At 47.8% G+C, this 11,998-nt stretch overlaps 2 protein-coding genes across 4 annotated transcripts in view; one reads left to right on the top strand and one right to left on the bottom strand.

Moving 5' to 3' along the window:
- The first annotated feature begins 1,101 nt into the window (after positions 1-1,101).
- Positions 1,102-4,359, top strand: SLC66A3 (solute carrier family 66 member 3). Its single transcript, XM_051615077.1, has 4 exons — positions 1,102-1,141; positions 1,400-1,666; positions 2,111-2,175; positions 2,768-4,359. The coding sequence occupies exons 1-4, from the start codon at positions 1,102-1,104 to the stop codon at positions 2,900-2,902; spliced, it is 507 nt and encodes a 168-aa protein (XP_051471037.1). The 3' UTR covers positions 2,903-4,359.
- A 5,436-nt stretch (positions 4,360-9,795) lies between these two features.
- Positions 9,796-11,998, bottom strand: part of ROCK2 (Rho associated coiled-coil containing protein kinase 2) — an 87,451-nt gene continuing 85,248 nt past the window's right edge. For all 3 annotated transcript variants that reach the window (XM_051613211.1, XM_051613212.1, XM_051613213.1), the window contains one exon: positions 9,796-11,922. Coding sequence is in view for 1 of the 3 variants with exons in the window: in XM_051613212.1 (XP_051469172.1) it covers positions 11,919-11,922 (4 nt within the window). In the remaining 2 variants the exon portion in view is untranslated. The remainder of the gene's footprint in view (positions 11,923-11,998) is intronic.

Here is an 11,998-nt window from a genome sequence, read left to right as displayed (position 1 = left end):
GACAAGTCCAGCCTTCAGGAACTTTTCATTTTGCTGCACTTTTCATTCTGGGCAATCAGAAGTGCCACTGCCCAAAGCATCCCTGCTGCAGGAATGGGCTCCAGAGCTGCCCAGACATCCTGACCTTGAAAGCACAGGAGCTGAAGCTCTGGAGGCACCACTTTAGAGGAGAAAACTGAAATCCAGACTGCAGCTCCAAACCAAGAGCCGACCTACACTGCTCGTAAGTGAACACAACCCAGGGGTAACTTTTTACATCAACCAGCACTGACGATTATAATTGAACAGTTTGGGTTGGAAGGGACCTTAAAGACCACCCAGTCCCACCCCCTGCATGGGCAGGGACACCTCCCACCAGCCCAGGCTGCTCCAAGCCCCATCCAACCTGCCCTTCAACACTGCCAGGGATGGGGCAGCCACAGCTTCCCTGGGCAACCAGCCTCACACTGAAGAATTTCCTCCTCACACCTAATCAGCATCTGTTTCGTGGGCCTTGTTTCAGGTAACACAGAGCAGTTTCAGGGGCAGCGTTCTCCAAGCCGTGCCGGAGGTTTCTCGGGACACCGGGAAGCGCTGGCTGTGGGCAGGGAGCTAAGCCAAGCCTTGCCAAGCCGTGCCAAGCCGTGCCAAGCCGTGCCAAGCTGTGCCAAGCCTTGCCAAGCCGTGCCAAGCCTTGCCAAGCCGTGCCAAGCCGTGCCAAGCCTTGCCAAGCCTTGCCAAGCCGCGGCTGGGCTCCCCGGGGCTAGACCTGCTCCTTCGGCAGCCCGAGCAGCCCTGCGGCCCGGGGGCTCTGCCAGGGCAGCCCGCCTCCGCCCGGCTTTGCTTCTGTGGAGCGGCTGGATTTTTACCTTGCCAGCCCAGGTAGCTGGAGACAACACCTGCTGCGGGTTGCAGCCGTGTGTTGAGGCTGTTCAGTGGTTGGCGCGCCGTGCTGCGCAGGTAGCTGCACCAGTTAGACAGGCTTCCCTCACCCGAATGATTAAAGCGTAATCGTTCTCTAGGAAAATTACAAACCCTGTCAAACTCCAAAGATCTGTCAGTCTGTAATAAGCTTACGTGGGCTAGACTTAACTAAATCTTGCTTAAAGAGGATTGTATGAAATGGAAACTAAGTGCAGAAACTCGGTGCGTGTAAGTGTGGGTACAGGCATGTGAGAGAAAATACCTTGGAAAGCCTTGTTCTGCCCAAACTGAGGGCTGGAGGTGGCCAGAACATCCAGCCAGGTCATGCATAGAATCATAGGCTGGCTTGGGTTGGAAGGGACCTTCAAGATCCTCTAGTTCCAACCCCCAGGGATGGGGCAGCCACAGCTTCTCTGGGCACCAGCTTCTTCAAATCACTCACGTGTGCTGATGTGCGTTGAAGAGGTTTTATAAGTGGTGACAGAGGCTTTGTAAGTGACATTCTGTTTGAGGGTAGTGGAAAGAGACTACAGCACCATCAGGCTTGCACTGTCTCTTCATACTCGTTGGATCAGCTGGACAGCTACACCCCTCTGGAGCTTTTTGGCTCAACCAAAATGTTGTGAAGGAGCCATCCCGTCTCTTGGTGCAGTCACACGGGTTTATCTCTTCCTGTTCAGCTTCCTTGTGTTTCTGAGGTACCAGATCTACTGCAGTTACCCTCTGCAGACACACCTGGAATATCCCATCATCATTGCACAAGGTAATTTTTTAAGCTGCCTTTTGGGAATCAGACAGGGCTCGTTCAGCACTCTCTGCAGCCCTGCATGGAGGGGCAGTGCTCCACTGCGGTGACGTGAATCCACTGCCCAGTTCTGATGGAGTCAGGGGGAAGAGGGGGCTAACATCTTAAATATAACTGAATTCTTACAAATTTTGTGGAAACAGATCATCAGGCAGAGGAGAAGGATCTAATTAATATGCACATAGTGGAGCTGCAGTGTAAACTCATCCTTTATGCAGTGACTCCACGTGAGCAAAAAGCATCGTGAGCACTCCAGGCTCTGAGAAAAGGTTCATTCTGGAGGCTGCAGGGTTTTGCACATCAGTCAAATCTGAGAGCAAAACCTGTGAGAAACGAGTGTCTGTAGACATGGGGCCCAGGTGCGTTTGGGGCCCTCTGGCAGCAATCTTTGCTTTGTTTCAGATGTCATTCTCCCTTTGTTTATTCTGCATCTCAGTGGAAGCAGGAAGAGGGCTTTGCTCTGTGCAGTCATGTATACTCTGCAGCCTGGGGGGCTGGGTTCAGTTGCTGGCTCTGTGCACAGCAGCCGTGCCATCCCCTGGGCTTTGCTTCCACTGTCAATCATTTTCAGCCACATTCCGCATTCACATGCTGACTTCTGGGGTCCCAGTAAAACCTCCACCAGAAGTAAGTTCTCTGTGTAGCTTTAGGAGGCTGACAAGGAGTAAGCCCAGCTCTTAATTTACATCTTTGCTAGAGACGCAGGGTGGAAATAATGATTCTTTTTTCTTTGATTCCCACCCATGCAGGCTGTGCTTGCCACGATGAACACAGCAGTGTATTACGGTGTGTTTTTTTAAAAATAGGATTTGGGCTTAAATCTCAAGTCTTGTGCTTTGGAGCAGCTCTTGGGAAACTCCACCCAAAGACAGTGTGAAAAATAGCAACACTTAGTATTTCAACCAGTACTCGATGTGTTTTATCTAGATTATGTAGTCTGTCATGAAGCTTCAGTCAGATTTTTTCCAGATGTTTTGAGAAAAATCCAAGTCTCCAGGCAGTTTCCAAAGCTGAACTACCCTAGAATTTTCAGTTCCATGACCCTAAACATCCTGTAAGATTTGGGGGGGGGGCTGGTACATTCTGACGCTGCGGAAGTGGATCCTAGACCTGGCCATGGTAAGTGCTGCATGGTTCTTTGAAATTAGGTCCACATATGAAATAGCTTTTTTTTCTGGATATCTTGATCGGTGATTGTATTTGTTCTTGGAAGAATGAACCATTTGGGTTAGCTCTCAGAACAACCCCAGTTTTCAAATGAAGCTGTTTCACTTATGTTGAGCAGCTGGAAAGCAGCGCAGGCAATAGAGACAATGAAAAATAAACATGTTCTGAGGTGAAGTTGTTAATTGCAATGCCTTAATTAAAACTAGCAAAAGTTTAAAATGCTGAGAGAAGATTACCTCTTCAGTCCTAATGTCATGTTCCCCATTCATAAACCTTTAACTTGAGAGGAAAAGAGCAGAGCATCAGTCAAAGCATTTGGAATAGGAAATATTAAGTATTTCACAAGATCTTTTTTCGCTTTAGCCATGGAATTTTGCAAGAAAAATACCATCTGGTAATGCCCCACCAAGGCGAAGATGGTATCTCTGAAGAGAGGCAGTTAGAGTTGGATGGGGCTGAGCTGCAGCTCCAGGTGCACCAGGTGGTCCAAGGAGCTCCCAGGCTTTCTGCCCACCCTTGCCAGGGGATCCGGGCACGGCACAGGGCTGGGTGGAGGGCCCCTCTGCCCCTCCAGAGACCCCCTCAGAAGGGCTGCAGGGTGCACACTCTGCTTCCTTCCCTACTCTTTCCCACCCACTGGACTCACGTTGCACACCTTTCTGTCAGTTTTCTCATGCTTTTCATGGCTTTGTGCCCAGAGGCAACGCTGCCACGGTCTGCACCAGCCTGGCTGTCAGACCATGGAGCGAAAACGAAAGACTCATTTCAGGTCATTAATGGCAGCTTTTACCTTACTATTTGAAGCAGCAGGTTGTGTATTAACCTGTAAAATGCTAAATAATCTTAGAAACTTATGGCAAAAAGAAAAAAAAAAAAAGAAAAAAAAAAAAGAGGAAAAATAGACTGAGGAAATGAAACAAAGCTGGATAATTCACAAGCTTAAGGTAAGGGAATTTTGTGGACTTGGAAAGCTGGACCATGAGGTGTCATTCAAGCTGCAAGAGAGATGGAACAAGTCAGAATGTAGCAGTAAAGAGGTTTAAGACAGGTTCCCCCTGCCCTGTTCCCCATCCAAGAGGAGTGTGTTTCACTTTCTTAAGACAGAAGCAGGGGCAGGTCCTGGGCAAGTCCCTGGCAATGCAGACCTCGTTGTTTTCCAGTACATAAACCATAATCCTCTCAGTAGCTGGATTAAAGGCAATAGCTTTAGGGAAGATACACAGGGGGACCAATCTTGTTAACCTTGTCGTTGTCAGGTGGGCAGGAGCAGGTTGCTTGCTGTGAGATGCAGCAGCAAAGCGCCTTGGGTCCACTGCAGTGTGTGCAAACCAGCACTTCTGTCCCCAGCGCAGCCCCTGCAGCCCCTCTGCCCCTCCTGCAGCCCCTCTGACCCCCCTGCAGCCCCTCTGCAGCCCCTCTGCCCCTCCTGCAGCCCCTCTGACCCCCCTGCAGCCCCTCTGCCCCCCCAGCAGCCCCTCTGACCCCTCTGCCCCTCCTGCAGCCCCTCTGCCCCTCTGCAGCCTCTCTGGCCCCCCAGCAGCCCCTCTGCCCCTCCTGCAGCTCCTCTCACCCCCCTGTCCCTCCTCTGCCCCTCCTGCAGCCCCTCTGACCCCCCTGCAGCCCCTCTGCAGCCCCTCTGACCCCCCTGCAGCCCCTCTGCCCCCCCAGCAGCCCCTCTGACCTCTCTGCCCCCCCAGAAGCCCCTCTGCCCCTCCTGCAGCCCCTCTGCCCCTCTGCAGCCCCTCCTGCAGCCCCTCTGCCCCCCTGCAGCCCCTCTGTCCCCCTCTGCCCCCTGCAGCCCCTCTGCCCCCCAGCTCTCTCCAGCTGGTGAGAAGCTGCAGCCTGTGCTGGGACACAGAGCTCAGCCTGAGGAAACACCCTCCTGAGAGGGACAGTCCAGAACCAGGAGGAGGGCACCGTTCCAGACCTGACCAGTCACAGGCTTGAACGTGAGGAGCAAGCAGTGCAAGGGGTGCAGTTTGTTTTTCCCAAAAGCCCGTTTTTGGCTGTCCTCAGAGCACAGGAGCAGCTCACAGGTGCAGGACCATCCCTCTCCAGCCCCGGCTGCGACGTGTCATGTCGTGCAGGGCAGGGCCCTGGATGTCTGGATTGCTCTAATACAGCAGATCCCACTGCTTGGGCTGCCCACACCTCCCTGTCCCTCTCGGACCCCTGAGCCTCTTCCACTGGCTAAACCTGGAGCTCAGAGGCTGGATTTGAGAGCACTTTGACTCTGGAGAGTCACCCAGGCAGCTCAAGGGCCCCAGGCTGGCTCCCTGAATCGAGGCAGTGGTGCCTCCTCCTCAACATCCTGCTCTGTTCCAGGATGCAGGTAATAGGGAAAAAGTAAAAAAGGAAAGAACACTTCAGTGTCCACACAAAGAACTATTCTAAACAAAAAGCTACACAAATGTGAATATCAACTCAAAAGAAGCAGTTCCCACCCATGATGATAAATAATTATTACTTCCTCACTAATTCTTTCCAGGCTGGTTTGTTCCATTTCCTTCCAGATTCTTCAGTCCTTGAGATTCATACTTATGTGTGCAACAGAACATGAAGTGTTGCCTCCATTGCCAATAACGGTCTATGGATGTCCCAGTTTGGAATTTGAGGAAACTGGAAAAGACTTCAAATAGGATGTTATTAAATTCTTGGCTTTTAAATTTGCTTGATTTGAGCTAGAGTTCTCCAAGATACGTAAGAGTTCCTGGAGATGATGGCTGTTGATGTCAAAGAGCCGTAATAAACACCTCCATAAGAACCTGCCAGCTCATCACTTGTGTTGGGTCTGATTGCAAGACCTTGGCAGTCTCACAGTCCTGATGGACCTCAGGTGTTTCCTTCCTGATGGCGAGAGAGACAGACAGACGGACAACTTCAGCTGTTCCATTCTGCCTCGGAAGTGGTTTGGGACAAGCACCTTCTCTGCCTTGGAAAGAAATCCAGGCTCTGGACCCAGGGTAAAATAAGAAGTTTTTTACATGACACGACACGCTTGATGAGATGTAACTGGGACAGCTAAGGGACAGTTTAACTCAGAGTGTTGTTCGTGCTCTGTTTTCTTACTTCAGCTTATAAATCAGTGGCCTAAACCAGTACTTGTGTACATGACATGGTATTATTGATTCACAGGAAGGGGGTCTAAGAGGGCTGACATCATCTTTTATCTGTTAAATGTTCTGGATACTCATTTGAAGGACAGAACCTGCACCAGCCTAAAATGTGACAGGGTAGCTAATAATAATTATGATTCAAATCTAATAGTAACATGGTTACATGCTGGAAATATTCTTCTGACCACGTTACTGTAACTGCAAGTCGCCTGTGTCTGCTCTGGGGTGGATATGACATCAGCTCCCTTTGGAGGCTCTGGGCAGCAGAGCCAAGACACTGACCTGCCCCATCATGTATGATAAGCACAGATGGAGGAACAGGCTTCCCCTGCCTCCAGGTCCCCTCTGTCATCTCCATCAGGACTCTAACAAGTCATAGACTGAGCTCGTGTAAAGTGTGTTTTGTTGCCCAATTGCTGCAAAGAAATTTTTTCCCCTTTGAGCAACTGACTGCATAGACACCACTGAGCTGACTTCAGGACAGTGACTTGAGGATCTTGAATTGCTCTCCCTGAAATGCACCATCAGCACGACTTCCAGCTCCCATGGGCTCTCTGAGCTCAAGGATGTTCTCCTCTCACCTTGATGTTTGCTTCAGCTGTGCTCATGTCCCACCTTCCCACGGCCGTGGCTCTGCGGGGGAGCACAGCACATCCATGGTGCTCTGCTAACCTGGCAATTCAGTGCCTGAAGCCCAAGCAGGTGGCAGCCAAAGGAAAAGAGGAGGGCTGGCAGGGACCCCCGAGCTGGGTGTGCTTCCTGGTGGGTAGCCATGCTTGCAACCCGTGCAGCCGCATCCTGGCAAAAACCGTTCCCAAGAGCTAACGGGGCGAGACAAATGGCACCAAGAGCTGGGTGACCCAAGAGGCACAGGGGCATGGCAAGGTCCATACATACAAGTTGGCTGACATCTCTGAACAAACCTTGAGGGTCTAGACCTCAACATGGGGCACCAGGTGCTGCTGCCTTAGCTGTCTGAGGAAGCAGCTCTGCAGAGCTCCCAGTGCCCAGGGCTGCGGGGACACGGGGCCCGTGTCAGGATGAAGGTGACTCCCAGCTGCCTCCAGGCATGCAGCACTGCACACACCTCTAACTGGGTAAGTTTGCTACTTTCCCTGTGACTTTAGTTTTGAAAGATCACTTAAATCCTGGAGCTTCTGCAAGATTAAGGGAGCAAAAGCAGCAGTGGTCAAATCCAGCTTCTGACTTTCACTAGCAAGTATCAGGTAGTAACTTGATAAGCAATTCTTCCTGCCTACAGGGGGGCAGAGATTCAAAACCTCAATCTTCACAGCAAGGCCTGGCAGTTAGTGTCCTTGTAATAAATTACAGTTCCCCTGAGTCCCTGCTCCTTGGAGCAGTGGTTTTACCATGAGCTTCACCATCCATTGTAGCAGTTTCTGGGGAGAACTGGATGTTGATGTCTTTAGACTAAGTCTTCTTTTCTGCCACATACATCTGAATAGACTTGTCCCACTTCTCAGATGAGCATGTCTGAGTCCATCATTCTCTGCTTTAAAGGCAACAAAGAACACACATTTGTTTCAGTACTGCTCCATCAACATCTTTTACAGAGATCCAAAAGAAAATTCCTTCCCCCTCTCACAAGAGATACTTCAAAGCAGGAGGCAAAAACCCAGGGGCCGTGGGATGCTGATACTCCTCTGAGTGGTTTATAGAATCACCTTAAAAAAAAAACAAATAGTGTTTCCAGTTTAAAGTGCAGTTATGTGCAGAGATGATAGTCCACACAACATTCTGAAGATCAGCTACAATACACTGAAAAGCCACCAAGCCTGTCAGGGTTGCAGGAGCATCTGGACAATGTTCTCCACACAGCTGAGTTACAGGCAGCCCTGCAGGGAGCAGGGAGCTGGGCTTTGTGCTTCTGAATCCATTCCAAGGCAAGATACTCTGATTCTATGAAAAAACAAATGAGTCCCTATTTTAACACGAATGCCAAGGAAAACTAATGAAGAATGCAGAGAAGACTGAAGCACTCCAACTCCCTGAACTGGACCATGTTCTCCTGCCTTGAGACAGAGCCAGGAGATGGGAAGGGCTTGTAGGAGCTGTGCAGGTAATCCATCTGTTTCCATGCAAGCTCCTCCTTTCCACAGCAGCATCCCAAGTATGGTCTCACAAGCACAGGATGGGCAAAGGCACTTGAGACCAAGGCATCTAAATCCTCTTTGAAGGGTGACTCTCTCCAAGCTAGATGGGAACGGCTTGCCCAGGGAAGTGGTGGAGGCACCATCCCTGGAGGTGTTCAAGGAAAGGCTGGAGGTGGCACTTAGTGCCATGGTCTGGAGATGTGGTGGTGTCAGGTCATGGGCTGGACTTGATGGTCTTAAAGGTCTTTTCCAGCCTTGGTGACTCGGTGATTCTGTGAAACTAATACATTGTAAGATCATAAACACAAATGCTCAAGTTTCTAATGATCATCTGACACTGCCTGAGAAACTAACAAGTACATAATTTCTAGTGGCAGCTTTCCTGGCCCTGCTGCCTTCAGAGAACCACTGCCTGCCTGCCAGAAATGTAGGAGGTTCGGTGCATTTAGCAGAGGTGGTGAGAGATTCGGACAATCAGTGAAACTTCAGTGGTGTTTTACATTTGGCCATGTTTTCATTTGCCAGGGGCCTCAGCCTGTGGTCCATTGTCAGGTCTGGTCACAGCATCAGCCCATGAAAAGCAGCACAGGAGCCACAACGTGTGCAGACTTGGTGCTGGACCCTGGGCAGCACCCTGAGGGGTTGGGCTTTGGCAGGACCCACCAGAAGCAGGAAACTGCAGCACACAGCTAGGAGAGAAGTGGCAATCTCCTTGCAGGAGGGTCTGCCTGACACCTGACACGGCGACGCCAGCGGGATCTTCCTGTTCAGCTTCTGTGCTGCTGAGCTCTGGGCTGGGAAACAAGGAGCAACTTCCCTACAAACGTCTTGAACTTCTGGTTCCAAGTTTGACCCCTGATTTTTCCAGGTTACTCTGCAGCCTGGCTCTGCTACTTGTTTGCTCTTGTGAAACAAAAGGACTTGCAATGAGAGGTTCTGCAGATAAAGGCATCCAGGCCACAAAAACGTCCAGTTTGCTGGGACAGCCCTGTTACAAAAAGGAAGTGTTTAAATGTCAGTGACTTCAAGACAAATATTCCTTAGTTCAGGAATATGCTCTCTTCTCTCCAAAATTGTATGTGATTACTGCTGGACAAGAGGGAAACAGCACAATCTCCAGGATCTTGGCATTCCACAGATCAGCAGCTGGAAGCTGTGTCTCTAGCAGGAGGACAAGTGGGCAGAACAGAAGAGCAGCTTCACCCTTTGTGTCCCAGGTACAGACCAAGGTCTGTGCACATCATCCCACGGGCCAGATCATCTCCACATTGTACCTCAACACAGCCCCTGCTGTTCCCTTGCTCTGGGACAAACTGCATGAAGGGAAACTGAGGAGACGCTTCCATCCCTGGAGGCACTGGAAACTCCAAGGCCACGAGGAACCTCTGCCAAGCTGGCCCTGCTTGGAGGTGGAGGTCAGGCCAGAGGAGCCCCAGTGCTCCCTGCCAGCCCCCATCCTCCAGTGGCAGCTCCTCAGTGCAGCTGCACCTGGAACTAAACCCATCTGTGCCAGCACAGAAGGTGTGAACTGTGGGTAGGAAATACCAGCATACATGTCCTAACAGTTCAGGCTCTGCAAGGCCCCGGGACTCCCAGAGAACCAGGGCAGGTGCCCCAGGTCCAGCCTCTGCAGACCTTGCCTACAGACTGGAATCCTTCCATTAATTACCAGCTTCTCAAGCTCAGCAGCTATTTTACCTTACTCAAATAGTTTATTTAAAAATATATATATAATATTCTCCAATTCAGAAAAGGATAGAACTTCCCACAATGTAACATTTTTTTTTTATATATATATATATATATATATAAAATATCTATGCATTCAGTGAATGGAAACAGTTTTACTGCATACATTTTTAATGTTGTATTCTATGCAAATCTGCATTGCCTAAAATATACCGTGCTCCTCTAAATCAAAACAAGCAGGGACAAAACACTGCAGCTGTGTGCTGGGTTAGAACTCCTAACAGAAATGATATGAAAGCTTTAGTTTTGAATTCAAGAACTCACCAACAATATTTGACTTTGCCAGTGCATAAATAGAAGACTGAATACATTCTGGCTCTGTTAAACTGAACTGTAGCAGAGGTTACGAAATGTAAATATATTTATTCATTTTCAGTATTTCAGTGTTTCCAAGTCCACCTTTCATGATAGTGTTAAATAAATCATGGTCCTATCCTTCCAAAAATTTCAACACTCCTTAAAAAACAAAAACAAACAAACAAAATTTTAAAGTGAAATGTCCTCCTTCATTGAAGTGTTAGATCATATTTTAAATTACTGCACTCCCACACAATATTTTATATATATATATTTTTAAATATATATATATTTATATATATAAAGAGACCAAATAGGAGACTACATTTTTACTGTCAATATGTTTAACTTTGCATACTGTAGTTGTATAAAACATGCATTTTCTGGGATAATTATGAACACATCATGAATGAGCCCACATAAATTATAATTTTTGTACAACTCCAAGTTAAAAAAAAACAAACAAAAACAGTCAGATTAAGTGCCTCTGAGGCCCTTTCTTCCCAGCTATCAGTTCTCAAAACACACTACTGAAATATTTACCTATGCCTACAGCTATGTGCTAGAGAACCAGATTTAAAATTTTAAAATACATCTACAGTATGTTTTCCTTTTCCTAAAGTTCATGACAGTCCTCAGATATCATGTTGTGAAATGTAAAAATAGTCACAGATTCTTTTTTCTTTTCCAGAAATAAAAAAACACATCTAGGAGAGTATGCAAAAACAAGGCAAAAATGAAGTTTCATAGCACTTAATGAGGGTTAATATAAGTCAATAACTAATATTGAGGTTTGTAACAAGGGCTGGACAAGCAGTTACATGTACAAGCAAATGGTTTAGTAATTCCAATAGTATCAGATGGAGTTTCTGTAACCAAGCCTTAAAACCAGGCAATATACATTCAAAACAGGCTGACACTGATATACTTTACTAGGTGTGAAAATAGTGCATTCTTTTTTTCTGCCACAAAGCAAAATTGCATCCTAAGAGCTGGTAAACCTTCTTTTTTTATTTTTCCTTAAATAGACAGAATGGGCAAAAAACTTGGAAAAAAAACTTAAATTAAGGCAATTAGACAGGTAAAACAGGACTGCCCATGGTGATGGAGATGAAACTAGTCTACACTTCAGCCTTCTCCTGGCTGCTGAGCACTGACATGCAGCTTGTGACAGACCTCATGAGTGGCAGGAACTCCAGCACTATGGCTTTGTACAAGTGCATAGTTGCAACTGCAATCAGTAATGGTATCTGGTTAATAAGCATAAAAAAATAAAGTGGAAAGATTTTTAAAACCCTCCTGCGGTATTACAGTACAATATATATACACAGTATAATGGTCACTTCTCACAGGTGCAGTCTGTGTCACTGTGGTGGATCCTCCTCCTGCTCCTCTTGCAGACCTGCTGGTGGCCTCTCCCACCAGTTCCCTCCGTCTCCATCTTCATTCCCCTCAAGCCTTTCATGAAATGTAGTGTACGTGTCTTGCCAACAAAGCTTTTGTGGAACAGAGTTTCAAAGGTTACCTAACAGATCCTTTTACTGTTTACCAACCATTCCTCGTAGGATCAGTCACTCAGGAGAAAACAGGAAAACCCTCAGAGATTAGTAATTTATATTGCAGCAAAAATGTAAACCTCTGATATATATAGCACAATCTCTCAGGAAAATATATAATTTTTTTAATATATTTGGGGATATGTTTCAGTCTTGCTGTAACGGGAAGAAAGTGATCACCTTGACTTGTGTCTGCACTCACAGAAAGCAGTTAGCTGAAAAAGAAGCAGGAAGTTTGGTCAGTAAATGCAACCCTCGTAAATCTGACAAAAATAGCAGTTCCTCAAAGTC

This window comes from Apus apus, chromosome 3 (assembly GCF_020740795.1).
Source record: "Apus apus isolate bApuApu2 chromosome 3, bApuApu2.pri.cur, whole genome shotgun sequence".
Lineage (NCBI taxonomy): Eukaryota > Metazoa > Chordata > Aves > Apodiformes > Apodidae > Apus > Apus apus.
This window is presented reverse-complemented; position numbering and strand designations above follow the sequence as displayed.

What these genes read in the sequence shown, in the direction of transcription:
- SLC66A3 (XM_051615077.1), top strand. Translation starts at nt 1,102, where the DNA reads ATGGAAACTAAGTGCAGAAACTCGGTGCGTGTAAGTGTGG. An exon ending in CTCGGTGCGTGTAAGTGTGG is followed by an intron (nt 1,142 to 1,399) that starts GTACAGGCATGT and finishes AGGCTTTGTAAG; the next exon opens with TGACATTCTGTTTGAGGGTA. An exon ending in TCCCATCATCATTGCACAAG is followed by an intron (nt 1,667 to 2,110) that starts GTAATTTTTTAA and finishes GCTTTGTTTCAG; the next exon opens with ATGTCATTCTCCCTTTGTTT.